The 22,851-nt window shown below is 42.8% G+C and overlaps 1 protein-coding gene across 6 annotated transcripts in view; it reads right to left on the minus strand.

Annotated features, from left to right (window-relative positions):
• Positions 1-2,103: 2,103 nt before the first annotated feature.
• tenm3 (teneurin transmembrane protein 3) overlaps positions 2,104-22,851 on the minus strand; it is a 663,973-nt gene continuing 643,225 nt past the window's right edge. For all 6 annotated transcript variants that reach the window (XM_084080238.1, XM_084080236.1, XM_084080237.1 and 3 more), the window contains 6 exons: positions 21,529-21,639; positions 21,081-21,223; positions 19,387-19,511; positions 10,258-10,388; positions 5,810-6,034; positions 2,104-4,120 (listed from right to left, as the gene is read on the minus strand). In XM_084080238.1, the coding sequence (XP_083936364.1) occupies positions 3,590-4,120; positions 5,810-6,034; positions 10,258-10,388; positions 19,387-19,511; positions 21,081-21,223; positions 21,529-21,639 (1,266 nt within the window). In that variant the 3' untranslated portion in view covers positions 2,104-3,589. The remainder of the gene's footprint in view (positions 4,121-5,809; positions 6,035-10,257; positions 10,389-19,386; positions 19,512-21,080; positions 21,224-21,528; positions 21,640-22,851) is intronic.

Below are 22,851 nucleotides of genomic sequence, written 5' to 3' on the forward strand. Positions count from 1 at the left end.
TGGGTTCGATTGCCGCAGGGGGACGCTGTGGGCGCTGGGGGCGTGTCTTCTCCTCCGCGTCATCAGCGCCCATACCTTAGGTGGGGTTGGCGAAAGGGCCTACTCTGTGTGGAGTTTGCATGTTCTCCCCGTGTCTCCTAGGGTAGTTAATACCCTCACAAAAACATGTAGTAATCCTGGTCACTATACTGCCTCCCCCTGGTCAGCCGGGGCACCTGATGGAGGGGAAGGGAACTGGTTGGAATAACGTGTTCCTTCCACGCGCTACGTCCAACCAGGGAAACTCCCCCCTGTCGGGTGACAAGAAGGTCAGTTGGCTCTCATGCATTGAAGGAAGCATGAGCTCGGCCCTGGCCTCCCTAGGCTGTGGGGGACTGGTGTAGCGCTGGTGTAGGGCTGGTGTAGCGCCCAGGATCACTTAGGAAATTGGCACTGGGTGAAAAAAATGGGTTACAAGAATCGTGGGATAAAAATTTAGAAAAAAAAAAAAAAGAAGGCAGATCGTGCACCAAAATGATCAGACACGTTTCCGATATTTTTAAGATTTTATTCTTTACCGTAGAAACACTGTACATAAATTACTTTCTCTGAGACTAATATCGATGTACGGATAAGTGGAATTCTCAACCTTCAAAAATAAAAATAAAAAACAACAAAATAAAAACAAACAGTAAATCCATTAAACATTGTCAACTCATCTCAACAATTGTCTTTGAACAAAAAAAGATTGGTAGGATATGATTTGTACTCTTTCCATAAAGTTTCCATTTTTGTTTCCTTTCTGAACGATTAAACGTTTTCCTTCACTCCAGACTCTTTTGTACACACACACACACACACACACACACGCACACACGCACACACACACACACGCACACGCACACACTTGCGCACGCACAGACAAACAAAAACTCCCTTAAAAGAGCAGAGACCCACAATCAATGAGAAAACATCCACATCGATGTTTGATCTATTAACTTGTTACTCGTTAGTCACAGGAGGCGCCGTCCCTTTAAGAGAGACGAGCAAAAAAGACGAGGAGAAGCAACGATTGGTTACTACTCACAGCAGCTCCGCCCCCCCTCACCGCAAAGCTCTGTCACCATGACAACATGTTTCTATGGCAAGCAAGACTACTACCTTTTTAACCGATTTTTTTTTTCTCTTTTTTTTTAAAGCACAGATCTATGTGTTATGAGCTGGAGTCACACGTTTTTTTTGCAGGAGAGACTCTCATGCCGGGCTCAGACCGCGCAGCGTTTTTGAAAACGTTCCGATTTCGACGCCATGTCTCAAAACCTTGACTCGTCGTGCAGCAGCAGTACACGCTAAAACGTTTTGACAGTGACATCTACGCAAACCATCCCGTCCCCCGTCCCGTCCCCGTTGGTCCAAAGCGCCAAAAGGGATCGAGCGGAGGGAACACGGTTGAAAGCGTCTTTAAGTTTGGAGAGCACAGAACGACATCCATCGATACTTATGGCCATAGAAGTCTAAAAACCTACAGCGCGGTTAGATCGGGGTCCACAGAAAAGACAAATGTGACCCATAGACAGTCCGTATGCGGGAAACACCATACCCATCTAAATGCTAGAGACATGAGCTTTATCGGGAAGAGTCGGTTCGGGTTGGAACTGTATTCTACGTTTCACTGCGAGGTGGCGCTAGACGCAGCGCTACGCTATAAACGTTAGCGACCAAAGGCGTAACAAAAAAAATGAAATTGGCCATGCTAGACAACTCCGTAGCCACGTTATCGGGCTGCCACATCGACTGACTATCTTTCGCCCCACGTCTCACCCCGCGCGGCCGACCGTTGGTTCCCCGACGTTCGTGGGTTTTTGCGCACGACGCCGCGACGAACGTCCTGTGGCTCTTTAGTGCTTTTGCGACGTCAAGCGACTCCGAGCCTTCCTGACGTCCTGGTTCTGGCGCCTGAGCCCCGGCATCAGACATTTACCAGCGTTCTATACGGGACCAGCAAGCCAACTTGGTCCAAGGAGAAGAATTACGTTTAATAAAAAATACAACCACCTTTAGGTCCCCCATGTGTCCCATAACCCCCCACCACCCCCCCCCCCCCCCAACCTCAAGATCCCCCACACGGTCTCCCCCATGGTCGACCACAGTTCTGCGTTATTATTGTTGTTGTTGATGTCGTCGTTATTGTTGAAGAAAAAACCTTGATTGTACTGTCATTGCTGTCGAGACCTGAATAGTTTATAGACCTTATAAAAACAAAAGAAAAAAACACAGGGGGGGGGGGACGGGGGGGGGAGTAGTTTCGTCTTCAGAACTGACTAAATTGATTATAGACATCAGCAATGTTGTCAGAAAGAAGAGAGGACGAACAAACGAGAAAGAAAAAAAAAACCTAAAACAAAAAAAAAACAACCACCCAGGAAAAAAGTTAAATTCTTTTGTTCAGTTCAGTTCATAGTCCATTCTGGTGTTGTTGTAGTAGTAGTAGTAATAGAAGAAGTAGTAGTAGTAATAGTAGTAGTTGTAGTGGTATAGGTAAATCGTATGTAAACACTTTTTTTCCTTATTTTTATATCCCCTTTTTTTGACTGAAGCAATTCCAGGGGAGTTTATATATAAAAACCAAAAAACCAAAGAAAATGCGTAACAGAAAAAAAAAACAATCTTTTTTTCTTCTTTTTATTTTACAAATTGATGAGTCTTTCTTTTTTTTTTTTTCTTCCATGTGTGTCTGTCTCTTGGATAGAGTCCACAACGGTTCCGTTTTGAACAGTTCCATTGAAACGTCTTTAGAATACAGAACGACATCCATCCATTATTATGGCCATTAGAGGTCTAAAAACCTGGAGCGCGCGGTCAGAAAGACGAACGTTGTCTCGGACCCACAGAGACACAGTATGTAAGCAGGAACAACCGCACCGATCTAAATGCTAGGAGCCAATAAGCTGGCCTGGAGAGAGTCGGTGGTCGGTTGGTCGGTAAATTGCATTTCTACGTTTCACTGCAAGGTGGCGCTAGACGCAGCGCTAACGCTAAGCCCCGACCAACCAGACACAAAGGCTGGCCAAGGGCTGAGGGGACGAGAAGAAGAGTGGAAGAAAGAAAGAAAGAAAGAAAGAAAGAAAGAAAGAGAGAAAAAGGGGGAAAAAGGCGTATATCTTGCAGACAAACTGCGTAACGTTCACAACGTTAGGCAAAACTGTGGACGGTGTGTTGATAATGATTGTTACACCACTGACGAACCAGGAAGTCCTCCTCTATCATACCACCCTTGGAAAATAGTAACAAAAAAAAAAAAGAAGAAGAAGGCAAAATAAAAGGGCCGTTTTAGAGTCTCAAGACAGTCCAGTCTCTTTGGCAGCCATTTCAGGGTTCATCACATTAAAACTTTTTGTCGGCCATTTTTAGCGTGTCTCCAAACATCCCGGTCGATCGAGTCTTTTCCCGGTGGCCCAATAACGTTGTGTCACATTTTAAAAAACTGGAACTTTTGGTGGCCACACTTTTTTCTTAAAGATTCTGAGACAGTCGTTTGTTTGTTTGTTCGTTCAGGGTTTTTTTCGGGAGAGATTTATTTCCGCCGTTGTTGTCGTCGTTGTAGGCGTTGTTACCTCCTCCCGATCTCGCTCTGCCGCAGGAACTGGATGTTGTTGGCGCTGTCGGCCAGCTCGGGGTACTGCTCTATGGAGAGCACGTAGTACCCGTCGTAGCCCAGCACCTTGCCGCTGCTCAGCAGCTGCCGCTTCTCGCCCTCCGTCCAGAGCCGCGCGCCCTCCTCGCCGTCGCGCACCCGCTGCTGCTCGCGGGCCCACGCGCTCGCCAGCGCCCGCTGCCGCGCCTGCTCCAGCACGCGCGCCTTCTCCTCGTCCAGCGTCATGCCGTAGCGCACGTGCAGCGCCACGGCGCCGTACTGCAGCTCCACGTCGGCGAAGCGGCGCGTGCGCCCGTTGACCACGGCGGTGGACTGCGACACGGTCACGTTGACGCCGTTCTCCAGCGCCTTGCGGCCCGAGGTGAGGCGCAGCGCCGACAGGTCGTTCTCCGGCAGGCTGGTCTTGATGAAGTAGTGCGTGTCGCGGCCCTCCACCGTGAAGTGCAGGTCCTCCAGGTAGAAGGCGTTGTTGAGGACGGCGGCCACCTTTGTGGGAGAAGAAGAAGTACTCCACTTTACTATTAAGTAAAAGTAGCACTTTTTTTTTCTCGAAAATAGCCAAAGTATAATGGTGGTTAATGCAGTGTTTCATATTAATAATCTAAATCTGCAAAGTAGCAATAACTTGTAAGTTGTCAAATAAATGTTTTTAAATACATTATTATTTCTTATTTCTTGTTGTATTATTATTTCTTTAAAGATCTACAAGCTCACATCGCAAGCTCTCATCGCCTCGCGATGAGAGCTTGCGATGTGAGCTTGTAGATCTGCTATTTTCACCACTTTCGTGTGATGTAGTAAGGCATTCATTTATGAAAAAAAAACATAACAATTTGAAACTTGGAGAAACAAGGTTTCTGCCATAGTATAAAAATACCTAAAAAATGTTACGTCAGTACATTTAACTCATTTGGTGCCATTGATGTGTAAAACGTCATTTTTTTCCCAACGCCCAGAGCGTCATTGACGCGTAACACACCCAAACCGTGTTTTCAGTGTTTGCCCGTAGATGGCACGGTTCCGCAACCTATGAACCTCCATTTCAGGCTCAGACACAGAGAGATCTAGGAGATCACGTGGTCACACGATTTAATACTCCATCTACTTCCTGGTTAGTGTCTGTGGGGAAATGGCTGTATCTTGAGTTCCTTTTTTTCCCCTGCATTTTTTGGCGAAACATGCTATTTTCAACGGCCTATAGCAAGTGAACGGCTAGAGATAAATATTATGTGACTACTTGAAAAGGTAAGAAAAAATTAAAATCGCTGGCACTATTGGCAATTATGTTTTTTGGGGCGGTGTAGCCGCCCCCTATAAGTGAGTTTTGGACACCGACCAAAAGATTTGTGTACCCCCTAAGTTAATGCAAATCGATACTTTTGCAAAGTCAGCCAATCACATTACAGCTAGTGTCATCACCACTAACTGTAATGTGATTGGCTGACTTTGCAAATTCAGGACTGTGATTGGCTAGCGAAACACATGACACATGTGCAGCCCTATGAATAGCAGTATGGACTGGAAAAAAAGTCATTTATCCTTTTTTTTTAAAGTGAGTCATGTTGTGATGACCACACACCGCCCACTTCACACTGGGTGTGATTTTTCCCCTGCATTTTTGGCGAAACATGCTATTTTCAACGGCCTATAGCAAGTGAACGGCTAAAGATAAATATTATGTGACTACTTGAAAAGGTAAGAAAAATTAAAAATCGCTGGCACTATTGGCAGTTATGTTTTTTTATTTACTTGGCACTGAATGAGTTAACCCATTGAGACCTGAATTCTACATGTCTCCTAAATCTCAACAGTTTTCTGAAAAACTTATGTTTCTATATCAGTGGTGCTCAATCTTTTTCATGTCAAGGACCCCCAAAATGATATGTATTTGGCCACGGACCCCCATCAAAATATTTTGTTCCAGGGACCCCCAGAAGCAAAGATTTGAGTTAAAAGTGTTCGCTTTAAAAATATATATATATTCAAAGATTTTCACGATTTTTCAAAAATAGCAGATCTACAAGCTCGTAGCGCGGCACTCGGTGCCGCGCTATGAGCTTGTAGATCTGCTATTTTTGAATAGCCCAAAGTGTAAAATAATGCTTTTTAGCTCAAATCTAAAAATGAGACAGTTCCAGGTCTAAATGGGTTAATCATCTACTCTCCACCACTGACCTTGATGCAGTCCTCGTTGGCGATGTTGAGCGCGTTGGTGACCACGCGGCCCTGCGTCACGGCCAGCATCACGCCGCGGCCGATCAGCGACTTGACGGTGGCGAACCACAGCCAGGGCTTCGTGCGGTCGGCGTGCCGCCGGCTCAGCTGGATCTCCGGCATGCGCTCGAACGACAGGAAGGCCTGAGACTGACGGGTCACTTCCTGCTGGACGCCCGAGATAGACTGTAGACAGAGAGAGAGAGAGAGAGAGAGAGAGACAGTCAGACAAAGGGCATTTCCAGTGATCGAAAAAGTACTCACATGTTTTACTTAAGTAAAAGTATCAATACTGCAATGTACAAATACTCTGTTACAAGTGAAAGTCCAGAATAACAAATTTACTTGAGTGAAAGTACCAAAGTATTGGTATCAAAATATACTTAAAGGACCACTTCACCACTTTTCAACATATCTTCATATAATAGGTCCTCACTAATGCTCATGATAAAATGATACAATTTGTTTCTACTTGGTCTGTGTCTCATAGGAGGGCTGTGGACAGTCCAGAAACCCGTCTACCAGTGACATCATCGTTAGGCAGGATTTTTTTTTCCAAAAAGATTTAAAAGAAAATTATTCTGATTTTTATTAACACGAGAACAATGGCTTCTTTTATTGCATTGCAACTTTCCAGGAATACAAAGCCTGCAGTTTCTATTAGCTTGGATTCCCCATCGATGATGTCACTGGTATACGGGTTTCTGAACTGTCTACAGCCCTCCTCTGAGACACAGACTGATTAGATTTTTTTTTACCATTTTATCATGAGCATTAGTGAGGACCTATTATATGAAGATATGTTGAAAAGTGGTGAAGTCGTCCTTTAAAGTTCAAAAATAAAAAAGTTCAAAATGTGTAAAAAAAATCATTTGAAAATAGCCGATCTACAAGCTCACAATGCGTCGCAATGCGACGCATTGTGAGCTTGTAGATCTGCTATTTTCAAATGGCCGAAGTGTATATATAGGGCTGAAATGGTTAGTGTCTTTTGCGATAATAATCAAAGTCTAAAAAGTAACTAGTAAGTTTTCAAATAATTGTAATGGAGTGAAAGTACAATATTTGAGATGTAGTGGAGTAGAAGTTAAAGTATTGGGAATTGGAAGTAAAGTACAAATACCTCAGAATTGTACTTAAGTAAATCAAATACTTGAGTAAATGTTACTCGACACCACTGGACAAAGGGTATTTCTCATAGAGGATAAAGGCTGACTTTTTCATTTAAAAAAAATGTTTGAAGAAATGTTGGCTGTCTGCCTTTTGGCTCTTACTCACTTAGACTCTATAATATTCACTATTTGTCTCATGGCGAAGTATATTATGCTTTTGCAGAAGACAAAGTGTGAAAAAAGCCAAGCTACAAGCCAAGTTTATGGATGGTCTATTTATTTGTATTGTTTATGTGTAAAAACAGACCAAAAAACAAGGGTTAGGCCTATGTAGACAAGGATAAAATAAATGGATTCAAAGCAGTCAGAGAGAGTAGTTTTTTTTTCCAGTAGACTAAAACACAGACTCATAACATTTCCTGGGTCAGCAGTGGTGGAAAGTAACTAAGTACATGCACTCAAGTACTGTACTTAAGTAAAATGTTGAGGTACTTTTACTTTACTGGAGTATTTCCAATTTTCTATACTTTCACTTCTACTCCACTACATCTCAGAGACACATATTATATTATTATAAGTGGTTGAACTGATTTTGATGCTATTTTAAATAATTTTGCTGCGGACCCCACTTTGAGAACCACTGCGGTAAACGCATGAAGCACACAAGGTTTACTCATGAAAATCCTCTTATTCAAAAAGATTTGCTCCAGTGAGACCCCAGTGTAAGCAATAAAAACCCCTATACCCATGTTCACCAAGCAATCATTTGTAAAACAATTTGATATTGTTTCAAGAAGGAAAAGAAAAAAACTGCTGCAACAGCATGAGAACGTGTGTGCGTGTGCGTGTGTGTGCGTGCGTGTGTGTGTGTGTGTGTGTGTGTGTGTGTGTGTGTGTGTGTGTGTGTGTGTCTGTGATAAGACACATATCCTTTTCTTGACATTATTATTTTTTATCAGATTCTTTCTCTTCATTCTTTTTCCTTTCTCTTCCGTTCCTTGCAGTTTCTCTGTAACTTCCCTAAACGTATGACCCATGCTGGACTGAGTGTTCGAGCGTGTGTGTGCGTGTGCGTGTGTGTGTGTGTGTGTGTGTGTGTGTGTGTGTGTGTGTGTGTGTGTGTGTGTGTGTGTGTGTGTGTGCGTTTTACTATACTATATTATAAGCCAAATGTCTTAACATGTACAGTACAATTTAAATTGGACTTTGCGTGATCCTCAGAAGAGAAATTGTTGTTTTATGGTTGAAAGAAAATATGTTTAGAGTTTGGCTTACAATTAGAAAGGTTTAAGGTTGTGGTTAGGCATTTAGAGAGGTTAGGTTTAAGGGTTAGGGATTTAAAGAGGTCAGGTTTAAGGGTTAAGCATTTAAAGACGTTTTTAAGGGTTAGGGATGGAGTGCATCGAAAGAAGCTGATTTACAAGCTATTTTCGTGCTGCAACGCGTTGGAAACTTGTCTATTTTCAGTTTAGGATTACACATTAAGGCATTCATAAAATTGGTATTCTAAAATGTCGATGTCCTCACAAATATAGTAATAAAACGTGTGTGTGCGTTTGTTTGTTTGTTTGTGCGTGCGTGCGTGCGTGCGTGCGTGCGTGTACATTTCCATTACAGCCCACAGCAGCATGCTGTTAGCACCTCCGCTCCAGGGTTCCAGTGTTGACAGAATACACAGCAAAAAGCCTAAGTGTTAATTTGAATTCCCAGAATCCCTCACTTAACAGCCAGGATTAAACTGTACAGAATATGAACCTCTATAACCCAGCCTCTCAGAGAGAGAGAGAGAGAGAGAGAGAGAGAGAGAGAGAGAGAGAGAGTGAGAGAGAGAGAGAGTGAGAGAGAGGAACTGAGGTGATAATTGGTTTGTCTGAATTAATCTTCATCGTTGTCTCCTCATTTTGCTCACTCCATTGAGCTCTCTCTCTCTCTCTCCATTCTCTATTCTCTCTCTCAATTTCCTGTTTTTCCCCTTTTCTTTTTCATACATGTCTTTTTTTCATGCAGTGGTTCTCAAACTTTTTCATGTCAAGGACCCCCAAATTAATAGGTATCGGGCCGAGGACCCCCATCTGAAGATATTTTGTGTCAGGGACCCCCCCTCCCCTTCCCCCGGCCCATAGAATATTGTATTGTTAAAACATTTTAAAAATATTAATTAATGTTCAAGACAGTTTTTTTTCCCCTTGAAAATCTGCAAGCTCACAACACGTTGCATCATGACGCGTTGTGAGCTTGTAGATCGGCTATTTTCAAATAGCCGACGTATAGGCTATAGGGTTAAAGTGGTAAACTGATGATATATTAACTAATGAAGCTGGGGACCCCCTGGAACCCCCTCAAGGACCACCTGGGAGTTTGAGAAGCACTGATTTAAAGTGTGTCTTTTGCTCTCGAGTGAACGCTTTAGCACTGTTTGACTGAGTGGAGACGTGTGTAGAATTGGTTATTATTATGTTAATACATTAATGCGTTAATACATTAATACTTTAGCAGTGCATGCACATGCTTATGATAAGCCTTTAATCTGGCCATTAAGAAGGACAAGGAATATTCTTATAATATGCAGCAGGATACTGAAGCTTTTAGATATAAGTATCATGTTTAGTGTTGGGTTTTGGTCTGATGGTGTTTTGAAACAGAGCCTTTACAGTCCTATATATATATACTGCTAAATGATGAGTAGAAATGTAACTCCTACTACTACCTTGCATCACTCATGTGTTTAGTGGTGGGCATACAGTAGCAGAAACAGGGTCACTGTCAAATGTGATATTAAAGCGGTGGTTTTCAACCGTTTCTGCGTCAAGGACCCCCAAATTGACACATACGGACCCCCATTTGAAAAGATATGCCAGGGACTCAACCATTTTGATTTCTTGGGGGTCTTAATCTACACTGTATCATCATTATTAGTGTTCATTTAACTCTGAGAGTGTACAAATGGAACCAAATGGACCCGTTAGGGTCCATTTGGTTCCATTTGTACACTCTCAGAGTTACAGACACATATAAGGGTCAATTTGGTTCCTAACTATTCATTTGGCTGGGGACCCCCTGGAACCCCCTCAAGGACCACTGGTGGTCCCCGGACCACTGGTTGAAAACCACTGTATTAAAGGGATAGTTCACCCCCAAAATGACTTTTGTCTATTGATTAGTCACCCCATCATGGAGACTCAAATTCATGGACATTCTTTTGTTTTTGTCGCATTCCTAAAGCCAATAATTTGATGACCTGCAGTGCCAGGAGGACAAAGGGACAGACGAGGGACAGACAGACAGGGGCTAACGTACCGGCAGGTCGTCCCACACCTGGCTCTTCTTCATCTCCAGTGAGGGCTGTGTCAGGTCAAACTTGGGGATGGGGAACCCTGGGATGGCGTTGTGGAGGTGGAAGCCAAACGTCACCAACCAGATGTTGATGTCTGGAGAGACAGACAGACAGACAGACAGACAGACAGACAGACAGACAGACAGACAGACAGACAGACAGACAGACAGTTGTAAATAATAACTCCCATATCATATCAATAACTCCAGTGGTATAAAGTAACTAAGTGCATGTACTCACATACTGTACTTAAGTACAATTCTGAGGTATTTTTTACTTTACTGGGGTATTTCCAATGTTCAGTACTTTTACTTCTACTCCATTACATCTCTTTTTTTAAATAAATATCTTAATTAGTATCACGTAAAGTTGACATTTAGACAAGTTGGCAGTTAGACATTTTTTCTTTTCCATTACATCTCCAAGGAAAATATTGTACTTTTACTCCACTACAATTATTTACTATCTACTTCGCAGATATAAATTAGTAGCCTATATTATAAAACATACATTAACCACTTTAGCCCTATGTTATACAAAGGCTATTTGAAAATAGTGTCGTGAGCTTGTAGATCTGCTATTTTAAAACATTTGAGTGCTTTTGTTGCTTTAAGTATATTTTGATGCCAATGTCCAAAATGTCCAATGTACTTTTAATCAAGTACCATTTTGAATACTGGAGTTTTACTTGTAACAGAGTATTTTCTATATTGCGGTATTGCTACTTTTACCTAAGTAAAATATCTGAGTATTCTTCCACTACTGAATAACCCATATCAGGGCTGACAGATCTACATTAATATTTATGTATGTCTGCTTGTCAGTTTGAGTTTTGTATTGGGTAGCTCAGTAGTCGATCGAGCCGCGCTTTGCATTTGAATCACAAGTTTCTGGGTTTGATCCATAAGGCACAAGAACGATTGAAGAACGTTAATAATGTTATGTAAACATCCTGTAAAGCATTGGTTCTCAAACGAGCACCCACGGAAAGGAATGTGATTGGACGCGTTGTGTGGTAGCATCACTTAAAGAGGATAGATGTCACTATAGAACCTACTTACTTATGAGATTATAGAACTCCTCAGCTATGGAGCAAAACATACATTCATATTGACAATTAATCTACATGATCAAATATGCATGCTGCACCGCTGGGATCTGTTTCATTTGTTCAGTGAACCTAAACCTAACACGCTCACACTCACACACACACGCGCAATTGCAGTAATTTAACCCATTCCAAACGAGAACACATCTGTGTCATTTGGCTATTCAAAAATAGCAGATATACAAGCTCATAGCGCGGCACCGAGTGCCACGCTATGAGCTTGTAGATCTGCTATTTATTTATTTCTATCGTGAAAATGTGAGCAGATCTTTGAATATATATCTTTTAAAGCGAACATTTTAACTCAAATCTTTGCTTCTGGGGATTTACAAATGTCTTGAAAAAACGTATGTTACTATAATATCAGTGGTTCTCAAACTGTTTTCATGTCAAGGACCCCCAAAATTATAAGGAATTTGGTCGCGGACCCCCATCTCAAACTATATTGTTCCGGGGACCTCCCAGAAGCAAAGATTTGAGTTACAAAGATTTGAGTTACAAATGTTTGCTTTAAAGAAAAAATATATATATATATACATATTCAAAGATTTGCACACATTTTCAAGATTTTTCAAGAAAAGATAGCAGATCTACAAGCTCGTATATATTATATAATTTTGAATAGCCAAAATAAATCTAAAATGACACAGATGCGTTCCCGGATTGAAAGGGTTAAAAACAAGACTTGGGTTTGAAATAAGCATTTTACACACAGAACGTGAAAACCTGGATGTGAATCGACAGACAGCTGTACAAACATTATGTATTTGTGCAGGTGTCTATTCACATCCCGTAGGCTAGCATTCATTTGCATATGCCGTCATTTCTCCTTCAAGATGTATGATATACACATCTTGAAGGAGAATGCAAATTGATGCAAAAACACACACCGGATGCAAATATCTTCACAAACATATGGTGTTGCCGTTGGTTCATCTTTACCTGTGGTGTATTTTTAGACCTGGTGGATCTTGTTGTGTGGGTGTGCAAATGGTACCTGTACTTCACTTCAGTTTGATTTTCTTTCTATTGTTTCTTCTTTTTTACTTTTGACTCCACTACATTACTAGTAAGGGACCCCTGGGACCCAAACTGTTTCCAAAACAGTTTTGGAAAGAGTTTGGGTCCAAAAATAGCCAATCTACAAGCTCACATCGTGTCACAAATGCGATTCATTGTGAGTTTATAGATTTTCACTATTTTTGAAAAGTATTGACATTTTGTGTGTACTGTAAGTGTGTGTGTGGGGCAGTGGTGTAAAAGGTACTCAAATGTTTTACTTAAGTAAAAGTATTGTTAGGATATTGTGCAGTAGGCAATGTAGGCACATATATACATACATATCTTTTCACATCCTGCACACATGTTTTGTTTATTTTCATTTATTGTTTTGGCACTGTTTCTGTACGTCACAACGGCGGCCGGCCACTGGAGGTACGGCTATATAAGTGAACGTCATCACGCAGGGACAGAAGGAGGAAGTGTTTGAAGAGCGTGGCGGCTCGGTTGTTTGGAGTCACGGTTTGGGAGTCAGTAACGTTCGGTCCACAGTACACCCGGAGGCCACATCTCAACTAAGGATTTAGAAGATAAGCGACGGATGGATAGCGCTGTCCAACTGTGCCTTGTAGTTTCTAAATAAGTAAGAAGAGTGGAGCTTCGCGTACGAGAATAAGTTACTGACGGTCCCACCGTAATGATGTCCAGCGTCGGTGTTGTACAGAGACTAATACATACATAAATATCACAAAAACCCTACGGGAAGGAAAAAAGAAGAAAACCGAAAAATACCATAAAAAGAACGTGGGTTATTATCCCCGCACCTGAACAGTGAAAGATCCAGCATCTCGCTCCGGCTGTGTTGGCCAACGACAGAGCTGGCCGGTGCCAGTAGGTGAGTGGATCTGAGGGGTTGTTGACGTGGGGGGGAACAGTGCCAGATGTTGTTTTAGTTTGCCATATACACACACGCTCACACGCACCCACACACACACTTTTCAGGTCAGGGTCGCTCCTATCTATGGTGTTTAGCGAGCCGGTAGGAGTAACCCGTGACAAATGGGGGCTCGTCTTTACTGAACCGTTTATTTTGTAGTTTGTTTGTTATACAATTAGTAGCCGAGGAGTTAACCAGTAAAAGTAAACATGGGTGAGGAATTTACGCCTGAGGCATTTTTAGAGAAAATTCGCAGGCTCAGCGAATGGTATGATCTGAAAAAAGATGATTTACGGCGAGTGGCCGAACATTTAGAAGTAGCATTAACGCCGGAGATGAAGAAGGGAGAAATGGTAGAGATTTTGGTGCAACGGGTGGGGGGAGAGCCGCTTGATAACGCCACTCGACAGCATTTGTCATCAGTAGAGTTACAACGAGTAACGCTTGAGCAAGTGAGAATCAAGGAAAGGGAGCAAACAGAGCGGGAGCTTGCTCGTATTGCACTAGAAAAGGAAAAATTGAGGGTTGAATTGGAAATAAAAAAATTGGAGCACGGAGTGGGGAAAAGTGAGAAAGCATTTGAGGTGGGGCGTAATATATGCCTCGTGCCCAAGTTTTGTGAGAAAGAAGTTGAGGTATTTTTTTTGTCATTTGAAAAAGTGGCAAACAGCTTAAAGTGGCCTTCACGATATTGGTCGCTGCTAGCACAGAGCGCATTGACAGGAAGAGCTCAAGAGGTGTATGCAGCTCTAGATGAGGAAAAGTCGGCTGACTATCAGACAGTAAAAAGAATTGTTTTGGGTGCTTATGAATTAGTACCTGAATCCTATCGCCAGAGATTTCGGGGTTTGCAGAAGAAAGTGGGGGAGTCACATTTAGAATTTGCCAGACAAAAGGAAATGGCATTTGATAGGTGGTGTCGGGCCCGAAATGTGAATCAGGATTATAGTCAACTTAGGCAGCTTATCCTAACAGAGGAGTTTAAAAATAGCATTGCCCCAGGAATAAAAACTCATTTGGAAGATCATAAAGTGGAAGATTTACAAAAGGCAGCCATGTTGGCAGATGAGTATGAATTATCGCACAGGACAAACTTTGGGAGTACGAAACATAGTACTAGTTATCACGAAGTACAGGAGGATTTTGGAGTATCAAATAACAGAGACTCCAGGGTAGGGATGAAGGTGAGGAATGACAGGCCATGGGTACCCTCAGCAATGCCATCTGGGCCAACATGTCATTACTGTCGTAAAAAAGGACACATTAAGGCAGAATGTTGGAAATTGCAAAATGATGTGGGAAGAGAAGGTGGAGTAAAACCAGTGGGGGTGGTGTCGATGGGCCCTGAGTCAGAGGAGAGGAGAGAAAAGGAGAGAACCCTGGCGATGTACAAAGAGTTTATTTCAGAAGGATCAGTCATGGTCGATGGGAAAGAGAGTCCTGTTGTAGTGTTGCGAGACACGGGAGCCAGTCAATCTCTGTTAGTAGAAAATGTTGGGGAGAATGATAGAACATTTCTAAAGACGTATGCTCTCATTAAGGGGGTTGGAGGGGAGTTTATATCTGTACCGATTCACCAAATAACATTAAGGTCTAAGGTGGTGAGTGGGCTGGTGTCCGTGGGGGTGGTTACCAGTTTGCCGGTACCAGGGGTGAATTTTATATTGGGTAATGACCTAGCCGGGGACAAGGTATATGCAGACCCGGAGATTACTACCACTCCAGCTTTGTCAAGGGAGACTGAGGGGTTACAAGATGAATTCCCAGGAATATTTCCCGCTTGTGTAGTGACACGAGCACAGGCTCGAATGGAGATTGAGGCAAAAAGGGAAGACGAGGCAGGTGAGGCTCAGACTCCTCAGAGTAGTGTGGCCAATGTATTTTTTTCAAATGTCGAGGGCTCGATTAAGACTTTTACTCATAATGATTTGGTGAGTGCCCAACAGGAGGACCCAGATATTGGGAAACTGTGTGAGAGTGCGATACCACAGGAGGAAATGGAGAATGAAGCAGAGGGATTTTATTTGAACAATGAGGTGCTGATGAGGAAATGGAGGGCTAGGGAGTGTCCTGCTAATCAAGAGTGGAAGGTAGTGTATCAGGTGGTGCTCCCACCCTGTTATCGAGAGGACATTCTTAAATTAGCTCATGAGGTTCCGACAGCTGGGCATTTAGGAATAAGGAAAACGCAAGCCAAAGTTCAACAGCATTTTTATTGGCCAAAAATGCATAAGGATATAGTCCATTTTTGTAAATCATGTCATGCCTGTCAGGTGGGGGGAAAACCAAACCAGGTTATTCCCAGGGCACCACTGATTCCGATACCCGCTTTTGAGGAGCCTTTTACTAGGGTGTTGATAGACTGTGTAGGGCCCCTGCCTAAAACAAAAAGGGGGCATCAGTATTTGCTCACAATAATGGATGTGGCTACGAGGTATCCGGAGGGAATTCCCCTGAGAGATATTAAGGCAAAGACAGTGTTAGATGCACTAATAAAGTTTTTCACACAGTATGGGCTGGCCAGAGAGGTGCAATCTGATCAAGGATCCAATTTTATGTCAGGGGTGTTTCAAGAAGTAATGTACCAACTAGGTATAAAACAGTTGAAGTCATCCATATATCACCCACAGTCTCAGGGGGCCCTTGAGAGGCATCATCAGACGTTGAAAACAATGATTAGAACGTACTGTGTGGAGGACCCAGGTGATTGGGACAGAGGGATCCCTTTTCTGCTATTTGCAGCCAGGGATGCAGTAAATGAGTCAACAGGTTTTAGTCCATTTGAACTGGTTTTTGGACATGAAGTAAGGGGACCGTTAAAGTTGGTGAAGGAGAAGTTTCTGGGACAGGAGACAGAGGTGAACATCTTAGATTATGTAGCAGAGTTTAAGGCCAGACTGAGAGCAGCATGTGGGATTGCTAGAGAACATTTGAAGGGGGCCCAAGAGAAAATGAAGGCTACGTATGACCAAAACGTGCAGGCGCGTAGTTTCAAGGTGGGAGACAGTGTGCTGGTACTGTTGCCTATTAGGGGAGACCCCCTGCATGCTCGTTTTAGTGGACCCTATCTGATTGGGGAGAAGATAAATGATGTTAATTATGTCATTAATACCTCGGATAGGCGTAAGAAGAAAAGATTGTGTCACATAAATATGTTGAAGTTGTATCATGGTCGGGGGGAGAGGCCAGTAGTAGCTATTAACATAGAAAAGAGTGAAACAGAGGAAGATAGTGGGGCAGAGAGTTTGGAGCCAGTGGGAATACGATTGGTAAATAGTGAGGTGATGGCCAAGTGGGGTCAGGTGGTGGAACATCTACAGCCAGAGCAGGGGGTTGAGGTGCATGCTCTGATCCAGAAATTTCCTGCTGTGTTTACAGATACTCCGGGGTTAACCTCTGGGCTTAAACATGATATAGAGGTAGGGGATGCGTTGCCCATCAAACAGCATCCCTATAGGTTAAACCCAGGGAAAATGGCTGCAGTTAGGGAAGAAATAAAATACATGCTAGAGCATGATATTATTGAACCTAGCAGTAGTGATTGGAGCTCTCCTATTGTACTCGTTCCTAAGTCGGATGGGAGTATCAGGATGTGTGTAGATTTTCGCAAAGTGAATGCAGTAAGTAAAGCGGATTCATATCCTATTCCCCGGATTGAAGACTGCATTGATAGGATAGGTGCAGCTAAGTATGTGTCAAAATTCGACTTGTTGAAAGGTTATTGGCAGGTGCCTTTGTCGGAACGTGCAAAGGAGATTTCAGCATTTGTGACTCCAGATGGGTTGTATCAATTTCGGGTTCTTCCGTTTGGCTTGAGAAATGCACCAGCATGTTTTCAGCGCCTGATGAGCCAAGTCACCAGAGGGTTGGTGAACTGTGTGACCTACATTGATGACGTGGTGTTGTACCATGACACTTGGGAAGAACATGTAGCTCAGATAGAAGAATTCTTTGGACGGCTGGCCGAGGCAAAACTAGTGATTAATTTAGCAAAAAGTGAGATCGGCAAGGCCCAAGTGACATATTTGGGGCATGTAGTAGGACGCGGCCAGGTCCGCCCTCGTGCTGCTAAAGTACAAGCGATTACTGGTCTTCCTGTACCTCAGACCAAAAAACAGTTGATGAGGGTACTGGGAATGTGTGGATTCTATAGAAAGTTTGTGCGAAATTTTGCAGCAATTACAGAACCGCTTACAAATCTCTTGAAGAAGACTGTGAGGTATACTTGGAATGAGCAGTGTCAGAGAGCATTCGAGCAAGTGAAGGCCATTTTAACTTGTCAGCCTGTGTTAACGGCACCTGATTTTGGGAAACCATTTAAGTTGGCGGTAGATGCATGTGATGTGGGTATCGGAGGGGTGCTCATGCAGGAAGACAGCAGTGGTATTGATATGCCAGTGGCCTACTATTCAAAGAAGTTAAATCGTCACCAGAAGCTCTATTCAACCATAGAGAAGGAAGGGTTGGCCCTAGTGTTAGGTTTGCAGCATTTTGAAATTTATGTGACCAATGGTTGTGGGGAGGTTGTGGTCTATACTGATCATAATCCTCTGGTTTTTATTGAGAAGTTTAAGACCAAGAACCAGAGGCTCTTCCGATGGGGTCTGGTCCTACAGCAATACAATCTGTGTATACGGCACGTAGCAGGGAAGGATAACGTCATTGCTGACACACTTTCTAGGGCAGCGGGGTGAGAGGTTAGGTGTAAAGGAGAAGATGATTTAGAGTAGTGGTAGGGTAAAGAAAAAATGTTTTTTTTCTTTTCTTTATGGGGGGAGATGTTAGGATATTGTGCAGTAGGCAATGTAGGCACATATATACATACATATCTTTTCACATCCTGCACACATGTTTTGTTTATTTTCATTTATTGTTTTGGCACTGTTTCTGTACGTCACAACGGCGGCCGGCCACTGGAGGTACGGCTATATAAGTGAACGTCATCACGCAGGGACAGAAGGAGGAAGTGTTTGAAGAGCGTGGCGGCTCGGTTGTTTGGAGTCACGGTTTGGGAGTCAGTAACGTTCGGTCCACAGTACACCCGGAGGCCACATCTCAACTAAGGATTTAGAAGATAAGCGACGGATGGATAGCGCTGTCCAACTGTGCCTTGTAGTTTCTAAATAAGTAAGAAGAGTGGAGCTTCGCGTACGAGAATAAGTTACTGACGGTCCCACCGTAATGATGTCCAGCGTCGGTGTTGTACAGAGACTAATACATACATAAATATCACAAAAACCCTACGGGAAGGAAAAAAGAAGAAAACCGAAAAATACCATAAAAAGAACGTGGGTTATTATCCCCGCACCTGAACAGTGAAAGATCCAGCATCTCGCTCCGGCTGTGTTGGCCAACGACAGAGCTGGCCGGTGCCAGTAGGTGAGTGGATCTGAGGGGTTGTTGACGTGGGGGGGAACAGTGCCAGATGTTGTTTTAGTTTGCCATATACACACACGCTCACACGCACCCACACACACACTTTTCAGGTCAGGGTCGCTCCTATCTATGGTGTTTAGCGAGCCGGTAGGAGTAACCCGTGACAGTATCAATACTGCAATGTAGAAGTACTCCGTTACAAATAAAAGCCCGGAATTCAAAATTTACTTGAGTAAAAGTATAAAAGTATTGGCATCAAAATGTACTTAAAGTACCAAAAGTAAAAGTACTAAATATTTGAAAATAGCCAGATATAAAATAGGCTTAAAGTGGTTAATATATGTTTCATAATGTCATAATTTATATCTGAAAAGTAACTAGTAACTAAAGTTTTCAAATAATTGTAGTGGAGTAAAAGTCCAATATTTCCCTCTGAGATGTAGTGGAGTAGAAGTAAAAGCATTGGAAATTGGAAATACTCAAGTAAAGTACAAATACCTCAAAATTGTACTTAAGTGCATTACTTAAGTAAATGTACTTAGTTACTTTCCACCACTGGTGTGGGGTGGGTTCTAAATCTCATTCTTGACGTATTATTGACGTATTCTTTGACCTGGTGGATCTTGGATAAACATATATTCTACGTGTGTTAGAGAGTACAGTACATCTTACCTGTGACGTATTCTTTGACCTGGTGGATCTTGCTGACAGGGTTGTTGTTTCTGAACATGTACAGGTTGCAGGGCTGGGGGTCTTTGCCAACACGCACCCACGTGCCCATGTCAGGGGTGGTCCACCTGTACAGCAACACACCCACAGAATACTGAGCTTTAATTTAACTCTGAGAGAGGCACACACCCACGTTGTGGGGAACAGGGAGAGCAGATAATGAAAGGAACCCAAGGACAGATGAATGAAAGAAATGAATCGCAAATGAATGCATTGATGAGTCAGTGAGTGAGTAAGTAAGTAAGTGAGTGAGTTAGTTAGTTACCCAGTGAGCCATAGTCGGCTATTAGACGTCCGTCTAAAACCGGTTTATAACTGCTCTAAAAGTGAATGTTTTTTCAACATCTAGGCTTAGCCTAGACCAGGGGTAGGCAACTGAGATAAGCCTAGGGCCAATATCACTCCCAGACATTCCATCGCGGGCCGGGCCTCCCCGCGAACATGCACGCGCGCAACACGCAAGTAAATTTTTCGGGTCTAATTCGGGTCTAACTCGGTCTAATTCGGGTCTAATTTGGGTCTAATTCGGTTCTGTTTGACCAATATAAATCAACATTTTTTCCGGTTTAAATATCAGCACAGGCGATTTTTCTGGTGATTTTTTTTTTCTTCTTCATTTTCCTCTAATCTAGCTATAAAATGTTATAAATCCTTTAAAATGCATCGTGTTTATGAGTGCATGATTTCAAAAGTGGGTTCAGGTTCTATGAAATAAGTATTTATAATTATTTTAACATTAATTTTTAATACTTTTTTTATAACACTTTTCAGTAAATCATTCATACTGTATCTTTCTGTATTTGGATATAATAGATATCGGTCTGATACTGTATAAAAATAAATTCCTCCCCCCCAAAAAAAAACAAAAAAAAAAAATTCTAAAAAAAAAAAAAAAAAAAATTTTTTTTCAAAATTATCTCACGGGCCAGATATTATTTCTGGGGGGCCAATTTTGGCCCGCGGGCCGCCTGTTGCCGACCCCTGGCCTAGACGCTGATTAGCTGTTTTTAAGCGTCATCTCCAGTGAGGGCTGTGTCAGGTCATAAACCGTCTATATGTATAGGCGTTGAAATGACATTGTTTCAACGTCTAGGCTAAGCCTAGCCGTTGAATCAACTTTCACTGTTAGACCAGTTATAACCCGGTTTTAGCCTAGCCCAGGGGTCTTCAACAGGGGGTCCGGGACCCCTAGGGGGTCCTCAGAGCTACTAGAGGGGGTCCGCCAAATCTTTGTGTGATAGGATTTCGTTTTTTTTACATAAACCACTGGAACCCTAGAATTCCTTTTCTGAGGGGAACATTAGCCGAAAATAGCAGATCTACAAGCTCTCAAGCTCTTGAGAGCTTGTAGATCGGCTATTTTTGGCAAAGAGGCTATAGGTGTAGAGGGAAAAAAGAGCAGACTAAGTAAAAAAAAAAACTTTAATCTGAAACACAATTTTATACAATATAGAGTAGGGGGTCCCTGCTTCATCTCTCTCTCAGCTCGGGGGTCCCTGGCCTGAAAACGTTGAAGACCCCTGGCCTAGCCTTTTAGATGTATTTTAGACGTCTAATAGCCCGAAAAATGCTCAGGGGGTAGTTGATGGGTGATGGATGGATGGATGGATGGATGGATGGATGGATGACGGCCGTACCTGCCAGCAGGTATATCGTAGTCTCTGTGTCCAAAGTGCAGTAGTCGTGTGAGGGGGTCGTAGAGACCTCCGTGGAAGCCGATCACCAGCACGAAGTCTGGGTTCGAGTCGAAATACACCTCCCCGTACGCTGTGTACTGGACCTGCACGCACACACACACACACACACACACACACACACACACACACACACACACACACACAGACACACACACACACACTTTGTGTTAACCCCAATCAATGAAATGTACATTGGACATGAAACCATCGCACACACGCGCGCACACACACACACACACACACACACACACACACACACACACACACACACACACACACACACACACACACACACACACACACACAACACACAACACACACACACACCACACGCACACGCACACGCACACGCACACGCACACACACACACACAGTGTGTCTGTCCTACCTGTTTGAGTAAGAGTCCGTTGCTGCTGAAGACAGCCAGTGGGGTCCCGGTGTTGTCACAGGCGATGTAGAACTCCTCCCCACTGCTGATCTCCATGGCAAACAGATGGCCCTGTATACCACAACCAATAGAAACAGTTTATAAACACATGACCCTGTACCACAACCAATAGAAACACTTTATACTGTACTGGGTACCCTGTATACCACAAACACAGTCTACTTTAGTACAAATAACATGAGCACTGAACTAGTGTTATTGGCTGATCATCACTCATCAGCAACAGCACCAAAGTAGGCCTACTGCAGTTCCAGTGGTGGAAAGTAACTAAGTACATTTACTTAAGTACTGTACTTAAGTACAATTTTGAGGTATTTGTACTTTACTTGAGTATTTCCAATTTCCAATACTTTTACTTCTACTCCACTACATCTCAGAGGCAAATATTGTACTTTTACTCCACTACAATTATTTGAAAACTTTAGTTACTAGTTACTTTTCAGATCTAAACTATGATATAATTAAACATACACACTTTAACCCTATTTTATACCTCGGCTATTTGAAAATAGCAGATCTACAAGCTCTCAACGCGTCGCATCGCGACGCGTTGAGAGCTTGTAGATATATTTAGTACTTTTGGTACTTTAAGTACATTTTGATGCCAAAACTTTTGTACTTTTACTTTTTTTATTTGGGATTTTTACTTGTAACAGAGTATTTTTATATTGCAGTATTGGTACTTTTACTTAAGTAAAGAATTTGAGTACTTTTTCCACCACTGTGCAGTTCTAACGGAGAAGGGCCTACTCCGTCAAAGGGGAATTCCCGACCTTGACCTCAGGCAGGTGTACTTAGTACACCTGCCTGAGGTCAAGGTTGGGAATTCCCCTTTGACTGAGTGCTAGATGGTTCGTTTCCAGGGGAACCAGATGGTTACACATGCACACTACTGTGAGGACAGCCATGACCTAAAACACGGCTGTCCTCAAAGTACAACTGGACTTAGATTTTTTTTTTTCCTGCTATTGGTGTTGTAATGTATTGTATGTATTACATCAGTGGTTCTCAAACCTTTTCATGTCAAGGACCCCCAAATTGACACTTATTAGCCCGCGGACCCCCATTTGAAAAGACATGCCAGGGACCCCCATAAGAGAAGACGTTTTACGGCTCTAGCAGTGATTTCCAACCATTTTAATTTCAAGGACCCACAGTTTGACATGCATTAGGGCTACGGACCCCCATTTCATGGCATTTATAGCTCTGGGACCCCAATTCATATTGTAAAATCAATGTTAATCTAACTCTGAGAGTGTACGA

The sequence above is a fragment of the Gymnoscopelus microlampas genome, assembly GCF_963454915.1.
Source record: "Gymnoscopelus microlampas genome assembly, chromosome: 2".
Classification (NCBI taxonomy): domain Eukaryota; kingdom Metazoa; phylum Chordata; class Actinopteri; order Myctophiformes; family Myctophidae; genus Gymnoscopelus; species Gymnoscopelus microlampas.